This window comes from Pteropus vampyrus, unplaced genomic scaffold, assembly GCF_000151845.1.
Source record: "Pteropus vampyrus isolate Shadow unplaced genomic scaffold, Pvam_2.0 Scaffold24, whole genome shotgun sequence".
Taxonomy (NCBI): Eukaryota; Metazoa; Chordata; class Mammalia; order Chiroptera; family Pteropodidae; genus Pteropus; species Pteropus vampyrus.
Genome location: NW_011888805.1, coordinates 4,087,536 through 4,111,159, shown reverse-complemented (window position 1 = coordinate 4,111,159; position 23,624 = coordinate 4,087,536). Strand labels below are relative to the sequence as shown.

The 23,624-nt window shown below is 35.7% G+C and overlaps 1 protein-coding gene across 1 annotated transcript in view; it reads left to right on the top strand.

Moving 5' to 3' along the window:
* Positions 1–23,624, top strand: part of UTRN (utrophin) — a 472,032-nt gene that overhangs the window by 330,075 nt on the left and 118,333 nt on the right. The window contains exon 52 of the mRNA XM_023528331.1: positions 3,779–3,935. Coding sequence (XP_023384099.1) covers positions 3,779–3,935 — 157 coding nt within the window. The remainder of the gene's footprint in view (positions 1–3,778; positions 3,936–23,624) is intronic.

Genomic DNA, 23,624 nt, shown 5'->3' with positions numbered 1-23,624 from the left:
CTTTGCTCCTCTTAATTTGGGTCATTATTTTGTTTGTTATGTCAACAAACATATCTGGGCAGTTTCTGTCTGCCCTCTTAAGTCCTACCCGTGATAAAGAAATGTAGTGTGGAAAAAGCTTGGACTTTAGTTTGGATTCTAAATTTTCACCATGGCTTCCTCAGCAAGTTTCTTCTTATTTGGACTATAGTTGTTGTTAGGTTTCCTTTTAATAACTGCCTCTCCTTACTTATACTCCTTCCTCTCTTTTTCATATCTGTACACTAAGAGAAGGACTAAAAAGTTATTTGAGAAACATTGAAAGGTAGAGGCTTCTGGTGGTTTAAAATAAATATTGATCTGTAGTTCCTTCCATATTTTCTTTTCTACTATATTTAGACAAAGGAGTATCATTTTTATGAGTCTACCTTCGAACCAGTTTTTGCACATTTTTATAAATAATTTTTCACTTAAAAATGTTCAGACAGTTGTAAAATAAATGATTCAGTTGTAAAAGAGGCAATTTTCAAAGACCATATCGTGTAGTAAACATCATCCTAGGTTGATAATACAGTCCATGAAAGTTTCTATTATTTTGCTCATGTTAGGTAACCAAAGAATAACCTGAAGCTAGTGAGAGTTAGGATAATAAGTCAGTTACCCCAAATGTAAGTGCCCACGGATATGTGTCAAATAGAGAAATATGTTAAGATTCTGAAAACATGATTGATGACTGGTTATGAAGTCTTGGGGGGGAAATGTAAACTTTAAAATGTTTAGAATAAAATTGAGAAAGTACAGCTAACACCACACACAAATTTAAGGTTTCTTTTTGCAAAACATTCAACTCATTGCCTTTCATCTTGAAAGATGAAAGAATTAAATTGAAACTGGAACACTGAAAGCTACTACGGAAGCATGCATTTATTTGGGCATATGGTAGTAATCCACTAATCATGTAGTTGTAATCTATTGGAAAATAACCAGAACAGATTTTCCAGGCAAAGATTCTGCTAGATCAGCTTGTTTGTTTGTTTTTTTTCCTATGGAAAAAGAAAGATGTTGAGAAGCACATATACCAATGTTATCTTTTTTATTATTATTTTTAAATTTCAAAGTCACTTCAGTATCTCTCTTAAAAAGTTTTTCATCTTTATAAATAGTTCTTTAGGTGGTGAATGCCATGCATTTCGATGATCAATTTCATTATTTCCGTGCAGTCAAAAGAGTAAATTGGATTGAAAAAGATATTTGCTCTTTAATACAATGAGTGTGTTACTGGATTTCTAAGGAATATCCGGTTTAGTTATTGATTAAAGAGTTAAGCTATAGACATTGAAGATGTAGGATCAGTTAATCTAAAATAAGAGGTCAAAGTGTGTACGTTAGTGTTTTGCACATAGAGACACTCAAGTACTTCTTGATTGACTAAGGACCTCCGACTTCTCTGATTTCTCAGTGTCTTTTTTTTTTTTTTTTACATTTAAAAATACTGGGAAAAAAATTGCAACAGTTTACTCAAACTTACAGCAAAATCATTTATAATTGATGGAGAGTGTTTTCTTTTAATATAATTGAACATGTTTAGTTCTGCTCTGTGACAAGTAAAACCACCGTTTATCACAAATAGGTAATTACATATTTGGCCTAAAATTAATCTGTATGAACACAGAAAAGCTAGTGCTCAGGCAAAATTGGAACTCATTAAAGAACAATTTTGTACAGCATAGGGAATATGATCAATAATGTAATAATTATGGATGGTGTCAGATGGGTACTAGACCTGTCGGAGTGATCACTTTGTAAGGTATATAAATGTCTAATCACTAAGTTGTACACCTGAAACTAATATTGTATGTCAACTGTAATTGAAAAATTATTTTAAAAAACAACTATAAACAAAAAATAACTCAGAAAAATAATTTTTATAAAGTGAGGTCAGTCATAGTACCTGTAGAATGAATAGAAGATTGTAAATGCAAGAAAATAAAATATTTTTAATAATATAATTCTCAAAGAGTTATAAAATACCTCAAACTTCTTTTTGTATTTACAAATTATTTATTATTTCATACCCAGCTCTTTTGAATAAAATAGAATTTTAGTTTGTTTTTTATTAGCTGGCTGATAATGGGACCAGAAATAGATTGCAGGACAATTGACCTTTTTGTATGTGACTGAATGCTGGTTCATGGTATTTTAGAGATATGCAAGACTCTGATTTTTTTTTTTTTCTTTTAGCCAAGAGATTATGGTCATTATTTTATGAATTAGAGATGAACTAGGGATCAATGGTTTATAGTCATTCTTCTGAAAACATTATGAACTTTTAAACAGACAAGATATTGTTGAATGCCATTGTTGGGAGTGCCTCCTAATGTGATCAACGGGGAACTATTTGTTTGAATGATCTAGAGCAGTGCGATCAGCTTTAAGACAGAGGCTCAAGTAGATCAGGTGTCCAGAAAGGAAATCATTACTGCTGGGTCTGAGGGACAGTAGTGGTTGTGCCTGGTCTCGCTCAGTAAAAGAGAAGATTTGTGGAGATGGATCAACGTCAGGGTGGGCGTTATGTGAGAGGATGCGAAACCTGATCGGCAGAGGTTTCTTGCCCCTTGGGTTGCCCCAAGTCGTAAGTCTTCGGAAGCTGTTGTATGACAAGGCTTGCGTCTGTCTCTATCAGCTTTGCCCCTTTCAATCTGAAAGGTCAAGGTAATTCCATTTCATGCAGGTTAGTGCTTAAGTCCACTTTCACAGTCTATCCATTGGAGTGAGGCAGGATTGAGTAAACGCCGATTCCTTGAGTCTCTGCCATTGTTTCTGACAGTCCTGTCTTTTCAAATACAGCCTATGTGATGTGGGCTTGAGACTGGATAGTGGATGAAATCCAAGGCTAACAAGAACAACTAGCAAGTTTGTGCTTCTGTTTACATTTCTGTTTTCAAGGGCTTTTGCTCTCATTGGAGCCTTCATCACATAAAAATGTATTTTAAGCATGGCTTTCTGATTATGAAGGTCATAATTTAAGAATCCAAAGATACTTTTCTGAGATAAAACCAGAAATAATTATTGAAACAAACACCTCACCTTTAAATCAGAGTATAAAGTACTTCAATCAAAGATTTTTGCTCCATTGTTTTTTTATTCACAGTGGACATTTGTCACTGGACCTCAATCAGCCTTAAGCTAAATAGTATTCTATCCAAGTAATACCTTATCATTTTCCGACTTTTTGAGGTAAATATTGGTGATGTTCTACTTCAGTAATTTATTTGGTTATAAGAGAAATCAAGACATCAATAATTTCCTTTCCTAAAAAATTAGCTCTTTTAGGGGGAATGAAAAAATAATATGGGCCTGTTGTAAATATTCCATGTAGTACAAAACTACATAAAAATTAAGTATTTACTGTGTTCTCAGTAGTAACCACAGCTGGTATATAACTTTTTAAACATTGTCTATACATATAATTTGTTCTCTTTATCCCTCTCTTCATATATACAGATGAAATGAGAAAAAGTATTTTAAATGTACTTATATACTAGACATAGACTACTGAAACTTGTTTTTTCAATTTTACATTATATCATGGACATTATTCTTCTTGAAAGCCTCATATTTATGCCTTTGTGGTGTGGAGGTGTACATTTTAAATTTTGATAGATATTATCAACATATCAGATGAATTCAAAATAACTGCTTACAGCTGGTCATATAAAATTATTAGGACACAGGAAAATATATAATATTTCTGATACAATTCAAACTTCTAAATATGGTTAGCATTATATCTCAACAGGGCCCATTTGGAGGCCAGTGCCGAGAAGTGGAACAGGTTGCTAACATCCTTAGAAGAACTGATCAAATGGCTGAATATGAAAGACGAAGAGCTTAAAAAACAAATGCCTATTGGAGGAGATGTCCCAGCCTTACAGCTCCAATATGATCATTGTAAAGTAAGTTGACAGCAAACGGTGGGTACCTTTTTAAATGAATTTTGATTTTGGTGAACTAAGTACCGAAAATAAAATTCTAGATAAATATCTGAGTTGAACCAATTATCACACGTTTTCACCTCTTGCTTCTAATTGTCATTATTTAGGCACTTACTTTAAATTGAATCCGTGGCTTCCATTTGTCTGAAATAAATTTTTCTCTTCATATTTAACTAAATTTTTTCAAACATTACAGATATCTCAAGTGTAATGTTGCTTTTAGCTAATCATGACATTTATCTAATTTTCCAATAAATTTTAAGAAATTAATAAATTACATTGGGGAAATTCTTTTGCTATAAGTTAATCTTAAATTCAAAAGTCATAGATCATAAGGAATTACAAACTATCTTGCTTATAGTAAATGAAAGTGAAAAAATAAGGACTTGAAGTAGTAAATAAAATAGATTCAAGTCTTATAGCAAATGAAGACCATAGTATTTAAGATCATTTTATGTTTTCTTTTTCGGAACTTAGACCTTTGTTTGAGGTATATTTTTATTCAGCTCAAATTTGTGTCTCTAAAATGTTTATTAGGCAGTTGAATACATAGGTCTGTAGTTGATCGAAAGGTCAGAACTAGATCAAACTTATGAGCATATATATTAGTCAAGGAGTTGGATGAGATCACTTAGGGTGTCAAGAATTCCATGACATGAGCTCTGAGGCGTCCTAGCTTTAGAAATTGGAAAGATGAGACTGAGAAGGCAGAGCCAAAATGATACAAGAACCAAGAGGGGAGAAGGGAGTCTAGGATACTAAAGAAAGAAAGTGTTTCATAGAGTATGGTCCAATCACAAGGATCAAATGTTGCTGAGAGGTTGAATAAGATGAGGTCAGAAAATTGACCATCTAAGACAGTTGCTGACCTGCACAAGAGTCATTTAAATGGCATGGTAAAGTTGGAAGCCTAATTGGAGTAGATTTAAGAAAGAATGTGAGTGGAAGTATAGATAACTCTTTTAAGGATCTTTACAAAAACGGAAACAGAAATCAGACAGGAGCTAGAGTGAGAATGTGGGGTCAAGTACAGTAGTTTCCCCTTATCCATGGAGGATACATTCCAAGACCCCCATTGGATACGTGAAACCATGGATAGTACTAATCCCTGTTTATACAATATTTTTTCCTGTACATGCATACCTATAATAAAATTTAATTTATAAATTAGGTACAATAAGAGATTAACAACAATAATTAATAAAATAGAACAATTATAACTATACTGTAATAAAAGTTAGGTGAATTTGGTATCTCTCAAAATATTTTATTGCACTGTACTCATCTTTCTTGTGGTGATGTGAGATGATAAAATGGCTTATTAAGTCAAGAACTTTCACCTTTTCACTTAAAGGAAGCACTCTTTGGCATATTCAAATTGCCAACATCACTACTCTTATACTTTGGGACCATTATTAAGTAAAATAAGGGTTACTTGTACATAAGCACTGTGATACCATGACAGTCGATCTGTAAACTGAGATGGCTCCTAACTGAGTAATGGGCAGGCAGCGTTTACAGTGTGCATATACTGGACAAAGGGATGATTCATGTCTCGGGTGGGATGGAGTTGGATGGTTTGAGATTTCATCATACTATTCAGAATGGCATGCAATTTAAAACTTTTGAGTTGAGAGAAGGTAGAAAATGCAGTCCAGAAGTGGGTGAGTTAAAACACTAGAAATGCATAACAAGATCACCGGGTGGCATGAAGGGCCCACTTGAGGTCAGTGATCAGTTACCATGAACAGTAGAGAGAGGCTGATGTCAAATGGTTATTAGAAGGAAGAGTAATGGCATAGTTTGGAATGCTAACATAAGAGCCTCTTCATGTTCTTTTTATTCTTTGAGTCTTAAAGCTACCCCAAATACCTTTGTTTGGGGGTACGGGAAAGGAATAGTATAGGTTGGATGTAGTTTATTCCTGCTTTCTGAATTTCTTGGTGCTTCATTTTAGACTTTTTTCAGGTTACGTACTCTTGCGTCTTTATCACAATTGCCATCACTTAGCATGTTGTGCATGATCCAAACTACTGCTGACAGATGTTCCTTATCAATAAGTCAGGAACTGACATTTAATAGCCTGTTCTTTAACTTTGTGAGTTATGTATTAAATGATTTGTATGAATTATACTGATTGAGTTTCTGAGGATGAGCTGGGTTGTTTCTCATCTGATTCTTACATTCTTCCTGGAAATGACTTTTTGTAGAGGTTTATGTTAATTATAGATTCTAGAATATGATGCTTTATTTTAGTCAGACATAGTTTACCTTCCCGTTTATCAATGATCCAAAATGTAGGCTTTCTTAATATTAATATGTTGACAAAAGCCTTGAGAACTAAGTAGGCTAAGATGCTAAGAGAAATAAATATGGATTAGATTTTAGATTAAAGTTTGTGGAGGGATACACGAGTTTGCTAGGTCCATAGGCTAGGTGGTTTAAACAACAAAAATTTATTTTTTCGCAATTTTGGAGGCTAGAAGTCCAAGATCAAGGTGTTGGTACCATTGATTTCTCTCCTTGCCTTGTAGACTGCCATCTTCTGTGTTTTCATGTGGTCTTTCTTCTGAGTATCTGTGCCTTAAATCTGCTCAAAATTCCCTCTTTTAAAAACACCAGTCATACTGGATGAGGGTCCACCTTAATACCCTTATTTTAGCTTAAATATCTTTTTGAGGACCCTATTTCTAACTATAGTCACATTTTGTCAAAAGCAACTCTTTTCTAACTCTCGAGTAATATTTCTAACTTATATAAATTATTACAATGAGGATGAATCATAATCATTGAATAGTCTTAACTGTAGTTGAATCTCAGCCTTGCCAATATTCTCACTTAAACATTATTCTCTAATTTATCCTCAGTCTTAAAATCAAAATCTCTAGTGGGTGTACTGTGGTTTCTTTGTGTTTTAGACAGCTTTCTCTTTCCTTTGTCCTTGGAGATCTCTTTTCTCTTTGCCTTAAGATTCTTTTTTATCAGGAGAAGTCTTTATTTAGTATATATGTATATGTGCAACTTAAAATGATCAATTATTAGAACTGAAAGGGACCCAAGAAATAATTTAGCCCAATCCCTGTTTTTATAGTGAAAGGAAATGGGAGACATCGTGTGGTTTAATGAAATCCAAGATTTCATCCTTCTCTCCCTCTCTCACTTCAAAGACTTATCATTTACCTAGTATGTGTCTGACAATTTCTAAGACTCCAGGGGAACACTGGTGCAGAAAACAAACACAGCTCCTATCTGCATGGAACTTATAGTTAGGGGAGAGAGCTTGTTTGCCATTCCCAAATTTACAGCTTCTCTTTCTTCTCTGTGCTATGAGAAATCCTTTCCCACATGGATTGTGGCTGAGCTGTGACTTGCACATTGCTATCCCAAATCTCTGGTTATTTGCCTGACCATCCATTTCACTAAACCCCAACTTTGATCCCTTGGTTATAATTCAAGCATGCTTTCAGTTCATGTACGCGTTTATTCCTAATCTTTTTTCTTTAGGGGATTATAGAATTTCAATTATAACATGATGTAGCTTTAAACAGAACATAAAATCATTTTTAAACTAATTTTCCACAAATACGTTTGGAGTTCAATTTAGGTGTCTTTTTTTTTAAGTTTTGTCTATTATTATAAACACTAGTTTTTTCTGACTTCTTGCTATTTTAGATCTTTGTCATAATAAAGTTTAAAAAATCTTTAAAAAATCACTCTTGCTTTAGAGCTTAAAAGTATATAGCTAGAATCAATCAAAATAAACTTGTAAATGACTGGATACAAATATTAGGCAAGATATATTATTCCTAAAATTCTTCCATAGAAAGAGTGGGGACTTTGGATTTGATTTCTAACTCATTCTCTCATCTTACAGGTAGGTACCTGTCTGAATTACTTTATTTTGAACAACATAGTACTATTTAGGGAACTCAATGTTAAATTATAATGTCTAGGAATCACTAGATAAAAAAAATTTTTTAAGGAGACAAAGACATTTAATACTGATTTGTTAATTATTCCAGGACATATGATCTCATAAATGTAAATCTTGAATGTTATTATATACAAGTCTTTGAAGATCAATTTAAAAAGCGCTATGTCCTTCTGTTGTGAACAAGACAAGTACACATCTACAAGATGCATCTGAAAACCACTATGCCAGTGTTACATGAATAGACACTTTAGTTTTACATTAAAATTTCCAGTGACATCATTATATATGAAGTAAAAAGCACCTTAGGTGAATGTGAAGTTTACTGCATGCTAGACAGCTATTAGGTGACTCAAAAGTTGCTTCCAGGGATGTAAACTCTGATATCAGAGTTATGTAAAGAATTTGAATAAAATAATTACAAGTAAACATCTGACTAACCTATATCCTCAGCACTTTCTGGCATCTCAGATTAATGTGTGCAGTCACCTTGGGTACATAGAGATTGGTTTATGGGAACTTTTATATTCTCAAAGTCTTCTGATTCTCATATATAGTTCTATAGTCTAGTCTTTTATATGTGCATCAGTGATTTAATAACACTTATTCAAGTTGACTGAAACTTCTTGGGGGCTTTTCTCATTTTAATAGTTGTGTACTATCCTCTATTCTCAGACACCTCACGTTGAGTCTTTCTGTACAGAGTTATCGAACTTAGCACATGGCCTTAGACTCAGTTTCAGTTCTCACATTCTCCACTCACTAGCTCTACGATCTAGACTTAGAGACATATTGTCCAATCTCTTTAGTCCTGTTTCTGACCATCATATATAAACCACTTAGCATAGTACATATAGGAAGTGCTCAGTAGCAATAGCTGTTGGAGTTAAACTAGGACTTATATTTTCTAGTATTTTTTTAAATTTTAGTTGCTCCATTTTGCCTTTTGTATTTTTTTCATAGATTCATTCTGTTTAGGCACTGTAAGTTTTGATATCATAATTTGCATTTATTATTTTAATAGCCTGATGATAGGTTAAAAGATAACTTAGACTACTCAGGAAATGGGATGAAGTCATTGAAATAACAATATTTTTGAGAATTTATATAGGATGAGATGTGAGTCTAAATAGGAAGATGATTTACTTCTTATTCTTAATCAAAGAAGACAGCTTATCATGGAAAAGCCAAGCCCATAAGACATATTATCTGCATGCAGTGCCTTTAGTTAACTTATCAAAGATTAATAGACGAATTACAAATGTTTAACCATGAATCTAATTACTTTTAAAGGCAATATTTGCATGATACTATAATTTATAAGTGAAGAACACAATTAATATGTTATCTTACATTTGCATTTATGACTTTGTCCTGGGTGTAGGCTGCTTTCACCATCACAGGTAAGAGCTTCTGGTATCTCAGATTAATGTGTGCAGTTAACTTAGGTACATAGGGTTTAGTTTATGGGAACTCTCATAGTCTCAAAATTTTCTGATTTTCATATATATTTCTATATTCTAGTCCTTTATATGCACATCAGTGATTTGATACTACTTTTTCTTAACTGTAATTTGATAATGGCAGTGCCAATTATTTCATTGTCCATCCATCCAACACTATTCACTGAATGCCTTCTATGTTGAAATTGATGCTGAATATACAAAGGATAATGAGGTACGGTCTCTGAACTTCAGTGACATATTTTAATTTCTATACCTAAATGCTCTGTGCTTGTAGCTGTATCCAGAAGGACTATTATACATGTAAATGTTTAAGTGATGGCTCTGAGACTTCTAGTTAGAATGATACTGTAAGGTCATGCTTCAAAGCATCTAGCAATTATAGATAAAATTATTTAAAAAAACTCAGAAAACCAAATATGGCAAAATTGGGTTCCAAAATACGACATTCTATAGACCAGAAACAAAGCAGAGAAGCAAAGTAGTTAGTAGGGTGGATGCTACTGGAAAACTGTAGCCATCCTGGGTGATGAGTCAGCAGAAAGCCCCCTAGCAAAGTTTCTGCTCAAAATCTCTCTTACACACTGAAATAAGTGACTCACAGGTTGGCATCTTTTCCTTCAGATGTAAATGTCTCAGAAACTGATTCATGAAACATCAATGTATTTTGGCCCCTTAATTAAATGCTTATACTTTCTTGGATGTTTTAACCAGTGACTCAGAAAATTATATTTTCAGCAACAATAATAATAATACTTTGTTTAGTACTTTAACAACACATACACATAGGCATACTCATAAAAATAATAATAGTAATAATAATAATAATAATAATAATAATAATAATAATAATAGGCAAAGGGCCCTGACAGTAAAGTATTTGGCATGGGGCCTGGCACACAGTAAACACTAAGAAAACAGTGACTAATATCAACTTCCATAATAGCCGAAAATCTGTCTTGATAGTTTTGATCATTTTTTTCTTTTGTTTAAACTGTCTAGGCTATCTGAGTTGTTTTAAGTAAATCAAAGCACATTAATACCTGTTATTTACCATCTAGAACAGCCCAGAAGAAGTGGCCCCCATTACTATCTAGGATTATCTTGTTAAATTAGACAGGTTTCACCTTCCAATCTTTATAAATATCAGTTTGCAGATGACACAATCATATTATTTTTTCTCATCTGAGTACATATTTAATTCTCTCAAATGTCAAAGTAAATTACTGCTTTAAAATATATAATTTTGATGACTGTTTTAGAATAAATGGATAAAGTTGAATTTTCCCATCTAATGACTTGAATTTTTAGTATCATTTTAAAAGTTTTATAGAAAATGAGGTCACATATGTAACTTCACTTTTGAGAATGTGAGATTATCATTCAATCAACAATTACTTGGAAAGTACCTATAATTTATGTAGTGTATTTTTATAACATTATAGATTAATTCAGTGAAATACTTTAAGATTTGATAAAATTTTGGATGCAGATTTTCCTATTCAGCTTTCACTTCATTTTCATACCAGTGTAAATATTAAGTTATATAGGGACAGTTATCAGAGCTCTAACACACTTTCTCCAATAGAATGAATATTTGAGTTTTAGAAAAGGAAATCACCAAGAATAATTATTAAAGCATGTAACTCAGATATAATTTCTTGTAAGTTTGTCCATGTCCTCAGGGCTATTCTGTCCTTTGCTTAATCTAGTGTAACTCCTATATTCAAATCTCATTATATGAGTCATGACATTAGGGCTTAAATGGAATTGCCAAGATACATTAGCACATTTACTTATTAAAATAAATTTGAACACTATCTTTAAAACAGCAACACCCCATCATAAAATTTAGTCTGTGTGTATAGGTTTTTTTCCGCTACCAAAGCAATCTGAAACTCCCCCTGCAAACTGTATTTCCAAGGTCTGTATTTCCAAAGTCTTGCTGTATTATGAGGCTACCTAAAGTGGAGAATTGGCCTTTTGCTAAAATTGCTTAAAATTACTTTCCAAGTTCTCCTCCTACTTTGACACCTATCTTGACTTCCTTCTTATCAAATATCATATGCACAGCTGCCTAAGGTCTGTTGGTAAAGCTGTTACTTGTGTCCAGACCTGAAGTGGCAGTTTCTAAGTGAGCCTCACCCCTAAGGGTTCATCTAACTTAGAGGGAGAAGCAAGGCAGCTATTAATAGGTATCACTCTCTGGTGGTAATATTAAGAGTAGACCACAAATGTGATCAAGAAACAGAGGTCTGTAAAGCCAAGCAATACAGCCTACTCCTTTATTCAACCCATTCCTAGTGAACTGCCTCTGGACATATTTAGCTCAGAGACAATTTCATTTATTTAACAGTTCATTTCTTCATTCGGGAAACTTCTATGTTGCACCTGATGTTTGTCACATACTTTGCTAGGTACTGGACATGTATCAGTTTATGACTATTTTGCTGTCACATATTTTGCCATCTAGCAGCAGAGAGGGGCTTGAAAACAGGTGACAGTAGATATCAAAAGCATTGTAACATGAGCATGAACACAAGCCAGGGAGGCACAGATGAATCATGATTATTTGTACTTAGGAAGATTGTGTAAAGCTCCACAAAGCAAGAAGCCTTTGAGCTAGAAAGAGACTGTGGGGTAAGCATTCGCTTCAGATTTTTATCAAAACTTTTGGCAGGAATAACCTCCAAATTAGCCATGGAAATAGAGCAGGAGTTGTTGCTGATCTCCCTTTTTGATTTTATACAGAAACAAGCTGAAAGAGGAAGAAAATGCAAGCTCAGCCCCTGACACAGTGCTTGATAGTAAATACTGAATGTATTTGCTGGATGAAGAAATACATTTATGTGTGCATATATTTTAAAGTTTTGGGAAGAATGCTGTATTACTACTCTGAGAAGCTGGAAGACTTCTGTCTTAGTTTCAGTATTCATGCTTGGTATTCTGATTCAGGCATCATTTTTTTATGTCAATGGGATGGAACCAAAAATAAATTTATATATTAAATGTTCATTTAGGAATATAACCAAAACTTCTTAAGCACTATGAAGGAGACTTTTTTTTTTAATTCCATCTGCATACCAATGAACAGTAAGCCTGTTTTCCCTTTTTCATGTCGTTTTATTAGTGCTATCAAATTTAATGACTCTTCTGCCCTTTTTTGCTGTCATACTATAATAATTTCACCCATATTTGCTGATTTAGCTTTGGAAGCAAAATTGGGGGAAAAAGCAAATTACATTCTAACAGATTCTCTGTATATTTGTATCATTTATTTTTTTCTGCTTGTATTCTCCAATAAGCGATGTGTTTTTGAAACCAAAAGCTGAGGAAGCCTGCTGTACTAGCAATACTTCTGTTTGTTACAGGGCGCATGTCCTGCATCTACAGTCAGCCTCATGGGTGTGTGCCCCGTGCAGTCACGATCACACAGAGGGCCTGGCTCTCAGCAGGGCCCTGCACTTGGTTCAATGCTCTGCTGCTGCCATCTTGAAACTCTGAGTACTGTCGGACAAAGGGCTCTGCAATTTCACTTTGCACGGGGCTCTGCAGATTATACAGCCAGGACTGCTTGCCTCAAGAAGGAAAACATTAATGTATATGCCTTGACATACATAAAATAATACTTTTACAATAATGAAATCCTCTTAAAACTTACTTTAAGCACTCTCTTTCTCCTCAGATAAGTAGACCATCCTAACTAAGCTCCCTCTCTTCTTTACATGCCCTTCATTGTACCTTGTCATGTCTGTTTGTTAGTGTTGGCTGAGTTGTAATTATTGGTTTATTTTCGGGACTCCCTTTCCTGTTGACTCATTAACAGTTCTGTCTCTTTATTTGACTTTTTGGTCACTACTCTATCCTGATTTTCTTATCTCATTAGTAGTTCCTTCTCAGTCTCCTTTGCTGGTTCCTCCTTTTTCCCTCAACCTCCTAAAATTAGGATGCACCATGGGTCAGGCCATGCCAGCTCCTCTATAACCATTTTGTTCTGAACCCATCTGGTCTTCTGGTATTAGATATATGCCAACCACTCCCAAATTTATATCTGTTTACATGTCATCTCTATTTAGGACTCTAATAGACATCTCTAACTTAATGTGTCCAAACCGAATTCCTGAACTTGCCCTTCAATCTTTTTCTACCCAGACTTCCCCCATATCAATTGATATAATTCTATTCAAGTTGCTAGGTAAAAAATAAAAATCACTTCAATATTGTCTTTTTCTCATATTCAGTCTGTTAGGAAATCTTGTTGGTTCTATGTTCAAAATATAGAATCTGATTCTGATTCCCTCTTATGAGCTCTTCAGGGCTGCAATTATCGGTCTGTTATTTATGTTCAGATAAATCAAAATACTGTAGTAGGCTTCCCATCTAATTCAGAATAAAAGCCACAGAATGGTTTTTAAGACCCTAAAGGATCTGACTCGCCCCTCATTCACACCTTGCTCACCTCATTTTTACTATTTTCTCTCTTATACACTGGCTTCAGCCACTCTGGTCTCTTGATGTGCCTTCAGTCACTGCTCCATGCTGCTTTCTATGCCCAGAATTCTCTTTCCCTGATATCCACATGGTTAACTGTTTTCAAATGTTTGCTCTATGGCACCTTCCCAATGAAGCCTACCCACATTTCTCTATTTGCATTGAAACCCCCTTCCCAGCATTCATAATCTCATTTACCCTGTTCTATTTTTTCCATTTCTATAACATTTATTGTCTTCTAACATAATTACTTATTTATTTTCTACTGTCTCTTTGTGTGTGCCTGGCAGTCTAGATGCTCAAGAAATATTTGTTGAATGTTGAGTGAATGAAATATACCCAAAGATAACACGTCCATTGGTATGAATGTTCCTGTTTCTCTTTATCTCTCTATAATCCCTTTTTACTTATTCATGTTTGAAAAAATATTACATTTTGATATTTCTACTTTAAATAGCTTAATCTTTAATAAAGATAATAGCTGACAGAAAAATAAGCAACTATCTTTCTCAGGAGCTAGACATAATTTCAATTACATGACATACTTGAAGTTGAAAGAAAATTAATCAACACCATTATACTTTATGCTTTAATATTATAGTCAGTTAAGAGGTTATCTTTTTCCTGTCTTAATCCTACCTAAATTATTCAAAACAATAGTTGGAAAAATTTTTGTAAGAGGAGAAAGAATTGGGATAACTTTGATCAAATGATAGCATTTAAGATATAGCTTATTATTTTACTCTTTTGTGCTGAATACTGCCAGATTCTCCCAGTATTTGTTTCTCTTATGTAGAAATTTGATACCTTGAAAGCTAGATGAGTTAAGATTCCTAACAAATATAGAGAATAGCTTAAGCATATGGAATCCCTCATTCAGTAACTATGTTGTGATGTATTACATTTTATAAATAAATCTAGCTTCAGAGAGGTTACCGAGTAAAACATAAGGAAAAGTGTTATGATTGTTATAGGTCGTAAAAGTATGTGTCTAAGTTATATTCGCAATTTTTAGTAATGCTGTTTTTAAAAAGTAGTAAGTCGTTCAATGATAAATGAACTTGATTTCATTCCTTTCTTAGAAGTATAATTTTTAATTATGAAAGTAATATTTTATAAAATAAAGAACTGGCCATAATTTTACTACTGTAACACAAGCATTTTCATTTGGCATTATTTCCTTTTTGCATATTTATCTTTCACACAATAGGGTAGATAGTTTTTATCCTGTCATGTATGTCATGCCTAATTCTTCATGTTGCTATATAGTCATTATTACAATAATTTTTCAAGGTTACATAATGGTCCCTAGTGTAGCCGTACCTTAGCGAACCTAAATATTTTCCAGGTGTTAAGTATTTAAGTTGGTTTCCATTTTTATTAATCATAAATAATGTTATAATGAAAACTTTGAGTTTAAAGCTTTTTCTGGATCATTTTCTTAGGATATATTCCCAAAGGTGAAATTCTTGTTTCACACAATATGAACATAGTAATGACTCTTGATATATCGCCAACCTACTTTCCCAAATGATTGAACCAGTTTTCTGCCTCCAGCAACGTATAAAAGTGAAGTTTCACTGTACTCTAGCCTGTGATTTCTCATTTTTGTCCCTCTTTTTTGTGACTCTATTTTCTGCGTTAAAATCCTGGTATTTTATGTCAGTATGGGAATTTAGAGAGCAGTTTTAGGATGTCAGATGTCTGATTCAAGTTTCTCTCCCAAAGAGAAGGAAGAGTAGAAATGGTTGGATGTGTTTGATTTAGTTGTGCCTTGAAGGATAAGGGGAAAAGTTGTCCATTGTTTGTTGAACTAATTACTTTAAGAAATTTGGTATTTATATGAAATTTGTGTGTGATGTAATCTGGCTAACCATTTTTACCATCACAGAGATTTACATTACTACTTTATTCTAGAACAAAGTGGTTCACTAAATATTTAAAGTGACATAAGAGGCTTACAACAGTTTTATGCTTACCAAACATTTTGGCTTAATCTTGGAGGAGCACATAATTCCATTTTTGTTTTAATTAAATAATTTATCCCTTAGAAGAGTTAAATCCAGTTGTTCCTACCAATCTCGGTTTGGGTACGGGTATTGGTCATCCAAAGCTGTAGATAAAACAGCTTTATAGATAGAACTTTCTTTTACGAGTAAAAGTGAATAGAGGCTGAGGAAAAAAATTCAGTCTCAGAGAAGAGCTGAGAATGATGGTAAGACTTTAGATAAGCATGTTTTAATAGTGGCTACGTCATTGAATAGTTTCAAAATATGTTCATATTCACTCTCACTGGTGCAGTTAAGTAGAAAGAGAGATTTTGCTATTAACATTTAGAGAAGTTATGGGGCAAAGCCAAGGGCTCATGGTGGATAAGGATGCATCTGCATGGTGTGCACTAGACTGTAACACAAGAATTTGGGCTGCAAATCTCTATCTGATTTTACTACACCACAAAACAATTTTTTAAATGTCTCCTTATTCTTTCATACACAAGTTCATAGAGTTTCCAGTGTACCATCTGGGGCACAGATGTGAGTCCTCTGAGACAGTTCAGTATGGTATAGGAGTCAAGTCTGCAAAGAGGCCAGGGCAGGCACTTGTGGCGAGTGCTCTAGCAACGCAGATACCAGGAACTGTAGAGGTGCAGAGGAGAGAGGGCTGGCTTTGCATGAGAGCCAGGTGATGTTTATACTATGGTGAAGTGGGTGTTGGAGCTGGGTCTGTCAGGGTCAGGAAGGATGACCCTACTGGATGTCTTTGACTTTGACCAGTGAGGGTCAGTGAGGTTGCTAAGAAAGCACACAGATATTGTGTCTTGAGAAATAACTTTTTCTATGAAGAGCTGTGAGGAGGTGACTACTTCTCCGCTCTAATGCTCCAAGTTGTTTTCGTGCTGATTTCTTCTGCAGACCAGCTTTGTGTTAGCTACACCCCTGCCCCTGGAGTGGCCTTCCTTGATTCCCACATTTTATTTCGAGTCCATTTACTAATTTTTTCATTCATTCATTCACCCAACAGATATATTGACTACTGTGATCTAAATAATGAGGAGCCACCCACTGAAGATGTGAAGCAAAAGCTTTCTGAATTTTCAAGGCTGTGAGGCAGGAAAAGCTTGGCATATTCTAGGAATGGAAATAAAGACTTTGAGATTGGAAATTAAGACGTGTTAGTAGCTGAAGTTGAAGAGCAAGAAAGGTCCAGATCTTGGTTGGGAATTTGGAATTTGTTCTAAGTGCAACAGAAAGCCATTGAGGGATTTTAGGCAGGCGAGCAAAGGATCTGATTTATCTATAATTTTAATATTATGATCTAGAAAACTTTAAGAAAAGTGCATCCCAGTGAACTCTGGCACTTGGTATATAGACGATTTCGGTGCTGGCTTTAGACTAAAGAAAGGAGAGGAGATAGTTGTGATTTAAAGAAGAGGGATGACAGGATTTCGTGCACACCCACATGTTTGCGTTTCTTTCCCCCTTATCTCTGTCCAGTATGACAGGCTGCCATTTTAGGACAGAAGAAGGGGCATGAATTCCCCTCCTTCCTCCAGGTTCTCTCACACCCTGCCTTTATATTAAGAGACTTGCAGGATCCTGTCCACGTCAGTGCTGCCAGGAATAACCGATATCACTGCCATTTGCTTGGCAGCACTTCAGCCATTACAGTGAGCTGATGCTATGTTCACGATGAAAATGGAGAGCAGCTGATTGACTTGTGAGTCTTTCTGACTGAAGCCAGGCCAGTCACTTCTTTATACCTCCTTATCCCTTAATCCTCTGCTCTTCCCACTGAATTATAGCAGGTTGGGAGAAACGTTCCCAGGCCATTACCGGAGGATCATTGAGAACCGCTCTTTAGGCTCTTATAGTAGAATAAGGGACGATTTACTCTGCTGCCTGGCAGAGACAGGAACACCAGTAGCTACCAGGCAGCACCCTGAGTTTGAAAGGGGCAGAGAAGTGGGAGGAAAGATGGGCTCTGCTAAAGGCTGGGCTCGTAGAAATCGTGGGGAATGAAACCTGTAATTTTAGTAGTTAAATTTTGATATTAAAATCAGGTTTTCATTAATCTGACATTCTGGGACTTCGTTTGGTGTAAATGAGCATGCAGAAGCTACATAAGGCAAACAGTGAGAGACTCGATTACCTTACCTGTTTATTCTATTTATGTGAATTGCTTCCCCCTAATTACCGTTAATCTAATTCCAATTTCATTTTAAACACACAGGTGGTTCACGTATTTTTGAGCAGGTTGCTTGCAAAGAGCACGCCCTCCACCCCACTCCCCAGTGCCTTGCTTACACCTCTCTCAGAGGTTTGTGGCACTTTCTGGGTCCTTGCTAACATCATTCTCTCCTCTTAGGCTACTGAAAGTTCCTTAAGAGTTGGCATCACAGCTTATTAATTGCTGTCTTCTCTTTGGTCTGGCCTGTTTCCTTATAGATTGTATGAATTTAATATATGTTTTGGAATTGTTATTTTGGTGGAGATTTTGTTGGAAAAATCTTACTATACACTCGCACGCTGCCTTAGAATGAGAGAAAATTTCAATGTTTTCTTATGGCTGCGGGACAATCATGTTGCTCTCCATGTATTATTCGTAAGGTACCTGAGACTGTATTCTCTTTTTTATATTAAACATCTTGCAGCCCACGACTTTTAAAATACAATTTCAATTTTTTTTTTTTTAATCGTTTTATGTCTTCTTCCTGGTTCAGCGGATTCTAGTCTACTGCTTATATTGTAGACCACAGCTTCATTTGACATGCGTTTGTCTGGGAGGAGGATTGAGGCTCTTTCCACCCAGGTACTAGAATGGAAAATGCATAAGCTTTGTGACAGGCTGCCACACAGAATACTTTTAGGTTGATAGCAAAGGCTTGAGTCAGCAAGGTAGCGACATGTCTTCTCTATCAAGAAGTGTGTGGTTACTAGGTGTCTCTCCCATCAACCACGAACACTTTTTTTTCCTTGTAACTTTCATGCTATAAAATATTTTGACAGAAGTAGGCCCCGTCATCCTCCACTCCCTCGGTTCTGACAGTGCCAGCCAGTAGAGCTGGGCAAGCAGTCCCCAGGGACCTTTGGACTCGCAATTCCCTCTGACTGGATAGCTCTGTGACCGAATATTCTTATGGCTGCCTCTCTCAGTTTCTTCAGCTCTTTCTTCACATACCGCTGTCTTTGAGATGCCTTTGTACTTATGTACAATATTACCAACCCCCTTGCCTACCCTAACCTTGTCTTTCCCCCTTATCCCATGCTGTGGATTGTAATAATAATGAACCATGCGTCTATATATAAGCCCCTATGCAGAGGATCACTGCTGTTCCTCTCATTAAGAAAGTCAGTATATTTCTCCATTCTCTTGAACTCGCGTTGGCCTCCTGACTTGCTTCAAACAATAGAATGTGGCGGAAGTAATGTGTGAATTCTGGAGCTGCACCATCTAACATAACTCTTAGCCACATGTGACCGTTTATACTTAAATCAATTACAATTAGGTAAAATTTAAAGTTTAGTTCCCCAGTTGTACTAGTCATATTTCAAGTTCAAAGTAGCCACAAGAAACTTGTGGTTACCGTATTGGACAGCACAGTGTTAAAACATTTCTACCGTCGCAGAACGTTTCATTGGACAGAGCTATTGTAGAGCCTTTGCCATAAGAGATCTTGTAGCTTTCACTGCCCGTTGGGAACACTAATCATCACGCTGTGAGGAAGCCCAGTCCAGCCTCCTAGGCAATTTGAGACCATATAGAGAGAAACTGGGGCGCTCCAGCCAATAGTCAGTAATAATTTCTAGATGTGTGAGTGAGGCCATCTTGGACTTCCAACTCCATTCAAGCCACAGAGGACTACAGCCTCGGGAGTAATCTCTGGTGGCACCAGCAGAAGAAATGCTCAAACTGCCAACCCACAGAATCACGAAAAATGAATTGTCATTGTTTTAAGCCAGTAATTTTACATGGGTTTGATACACAATAGTGAGAATGGATATAACCTTCAATCTAATGACTGCAGTTGTTTTTGAAACTATTTGAAACTGTGCCCTATGCAGTTACCTGATGGATTAGGATGTGGTAAAAAGGGGGAAGATGGCATGAGCCCACACCACTTCTTCAGTGAGATAAGTTCCTTGTTTATCTAGGGAGAGAAAGAATATTTGCTATTAATAAAATGATCAACAGCAAACTGAAATACTTAGTACTTACTAGCTGATAGATGCTAGGAAAAAACTAACTTTGCATCCAAAAATTACCAATAATTTGTAAAGTAGATAGTTCAAATAATCCAAAGCTAAGTGGAATCTGATAATGATTCCAATTTAGGATAATCAGATTTGGGAGACTTTGGTATATTCTGCTTGGCCGTAGTTTGAGCTCCTACATGGCATTTCATTCTGAAAGCATTCCTTATTATATTGTCTATTTCTCAAGCATATATTGAGTGCTTTCTATATATGGCTAGGCAGGCATTGGGGAGAATTTCAAATGATTAAGACATGAGCCTTACCTTGGAAGAACTGACAATACATCAGGACGAGCTGTGTTAGAGGAATACAAAATACTCTGGAAACACTGAGGTCGGAACATACTAACCGTGTGGGATGAGCCATTACTTTGCAGGTGGGTGGGGATGGAGGTTAGAAAATAAACACGTTACCTAGAACACTTCTTTGAGAGAAAGAACAGAATTATTATTTTAATAACAATTTTGAGATAACATAACATAAAGTTCACTCCATTGAAGTGTACAGCACAGTGGCTTTTAGTATATTCCCAGAGTCATACGACCATCATGACAGTCCAGTTTTAGAACATTTGCATTATCCCCAAAAGAAACCTCATGCTTATGAACAATCAATTCCCTATTTCTCCCCCTATCTCTCAGCCTTAAGGAACCACTAATCTACTTTCTGTCTCTTTACACTTACCTATTTGGGCGTTTCTTAGTAACAGGCTTTTGTGTCTGGCTTCTTTCACTTAGCATAATGTTTTCCAGATTCACCCATGTTGTATCATGTATCAGTATTTCATTCATTTCATTGCTGAATAAGATTCCATTGTATGGATATACAACATTTTGTTCATCCATTCACCAATTGATGGATGTTTTAGGTTGTGCCCACATTTTGGCTATTATGAATAACATTGCTGTGAACATTTGTGTACAAGTTTCTATGTGGACATAGAGTTTCGTTTCTCTTGGGTATACACCTAGGAGTGGACTTGCCCGATCATATGGTAACTCTATGTTTAACATTTTAAGGAATTGCCAGGTTGTTTTTCAAAGTGGCTGTACCATTTTATTTATCATTCTACCAGCAGTGTATGAGGGTTCTAAATTTTTCACATCCTCGCCAATACTTGCTATTGCCTGATAACAGAATTGTTTTGAATGAAAATATAAAGTCATTAAAATAGAAAAAATTCCAATTAGATTATGTTATTTAAGGCAGACCATATATGTCATGTGATATTGAACCTAAAGCTGAATGCTACTTTGTAGCTCTGTATACAAAACAACTCTGTTGGAGTCTAATTATCTTATCATTAACGTTCACCAGGTGGTTAGGAAATGCTGGTTTTCTTTTTGTCTAATTGAGAGGTAAAGGGTGGTGAAATGATTATATATGTAATGCTGTTGAAAGTTAAGCCCATAACTGACATGCAATTAAATATAATTGAAATAGGACAAATTGAATAACAAAATTAAGTTTGCAAAATAGAGTATGAACAGATAGTATTAAATGTATCCCGTTCTCTAGGATATTTGGGTGGTGTGTTGGCATCAGGGCTGGAGACCCGCATTTTTTACTTAGGTGGTGTGGTTCCCACCTGCCCATGCTTGCCTCCTGTACTTCTCTACCTTGGCATATCAAAGGAGTCCATGAGACATTCCCTGTCAACATGCTGTGCAGAGCAGATTGTTTTATGAAGTGCTGGAGTTTAATGTGGTGAGGAAGGAAAATAGATTCTCCAGTCCTGTGCGGCTTTCTCAGACTCTAGGTTTGTTTTTTATGAATCTAAGAGACCTGACAATATTGTAAAAAACAAAAATGTAAATCTAACAGTCATCCCCCACCCCATGCTGACCTTGTCCAGCTCTTCACTGGCTTCCCAGCACCTATTACTGGATAAGTCTCAGATGCTTAGGACACCATACAGTGGTCTTTGTGACCTGATATCTGTCCACCTTGGCTGTTGCTGCTTTATCTGCTCTAAATATATGGAGTTCCCTGAGTGCACACAATGTCATACTCTCTTATTCTTCTGCTAGCGTTTAGTTTCCTCTGTTGAGACTACCCTTCTCCCTCTGCAAGACTCAATTTAGACACTTCATCCAGGAAGCACTTTAGAACCACCTAAGCTCTACTAGGTTCCAAGGCACTGATGTGGGTGCCTCATTTATTACAGCGGAAGAAAACAGAAAAGGTCCTTGGCCTTGTGGAGATTATACTTTATCTGAGAGAGACAGACAATAAACACATAATAACTAAATATTTACCTAGTGTACTACAAAGTGACAAGTGTGGGAAGTACGCAAATGGTTAAGCCGAGTGACGGCGCTGGGAAATGTAAGGAAAAGGTGGAATGCTACATTAAATAAGGTGGGTGCCTGGATTTCATTGAGAAAGACTCATCAGATGAGGGAATCCGCCATGTGGATGTCTGGGCAGAGCCAGCTGCCAGTCAGTGAAATTATCCATTGTGAAAGCATTCATGTTAAATTGATAAAATTCCAGCCATCAAGGAAGTTGACAGGTCAATTTTCCCAATTATCCTTTCTGTAGACAAATATATATATATATCCATTTAGATTTTTGAAATTCTAAAAATAGATTCAAGACCCATCTCCCTTTACCATCTCTTCTCCCCATACCCCTACCCAATGCACACTTTGAGGACTAATAATGATCTAGAACTCCCAGTCAGAAATTACTATATGACTAAGTTGTGTGGATCATATTATCTTCTTTCCCCACCATGAGATCTGGATGCACTGTCTGCGAAATATATGCTTCATACATAATCTTTTAGGTTTCCCGAGGACCACCACTGCTTGTGCTCTCCCTTCTCTGAGTCACATTCCTTTATGTTCTGTCTTCTTTCAGTTTTTAATTTCTTCCCACATCATCAACCACTTGGTGTTTCCTGGGTCCTCTTTTGTGCCAGGCCTCTCAATGCTGGCTGTGAAACCTTCATCTTATTTGATGAACCAGAGTGAGGAGGTGTTTTTTCTGGCTCCTTCACCTTCTCCTGAGCAGCTTGCCTTTAGTAGGTGTATTCCTGGTACTTCCTTTTCAAAAGGAAGAAATCTGGCACAGCCCTTGCACATCATTTAAAAAAATCTTTACTGCTCCCACATTTACTGGTTAAGTTTTGGATTTTGAGAATAAATATTCTTGACCACTAAAATATTTAGCAATAATTCTGCTAAATTACCTACTGTTTTTCACTACTGTCTTTTAGGCAACATGCTTTCTCATATCATTATTTTATATTTCTAACTGGTTTTGAAAGTGCATACTAGGAGTATTTTCATTCCGCTGGAGCTTCTTGCTCTAACAATAAATCTATGTTAAAAGAAGAATTGACTCAGGACCTGTAAATGCATATGTATATATTTCTGGATTAAAAATGTATTTTCCCCATTTTTCATGTGTCTCCTTTATTTCTGTATAACAGAAACTTTAAATGTCAGAAGATCATCTTGTTCTCCTGCAATGTCACACCTGGGGACTTCTTCACAAGTTGCAT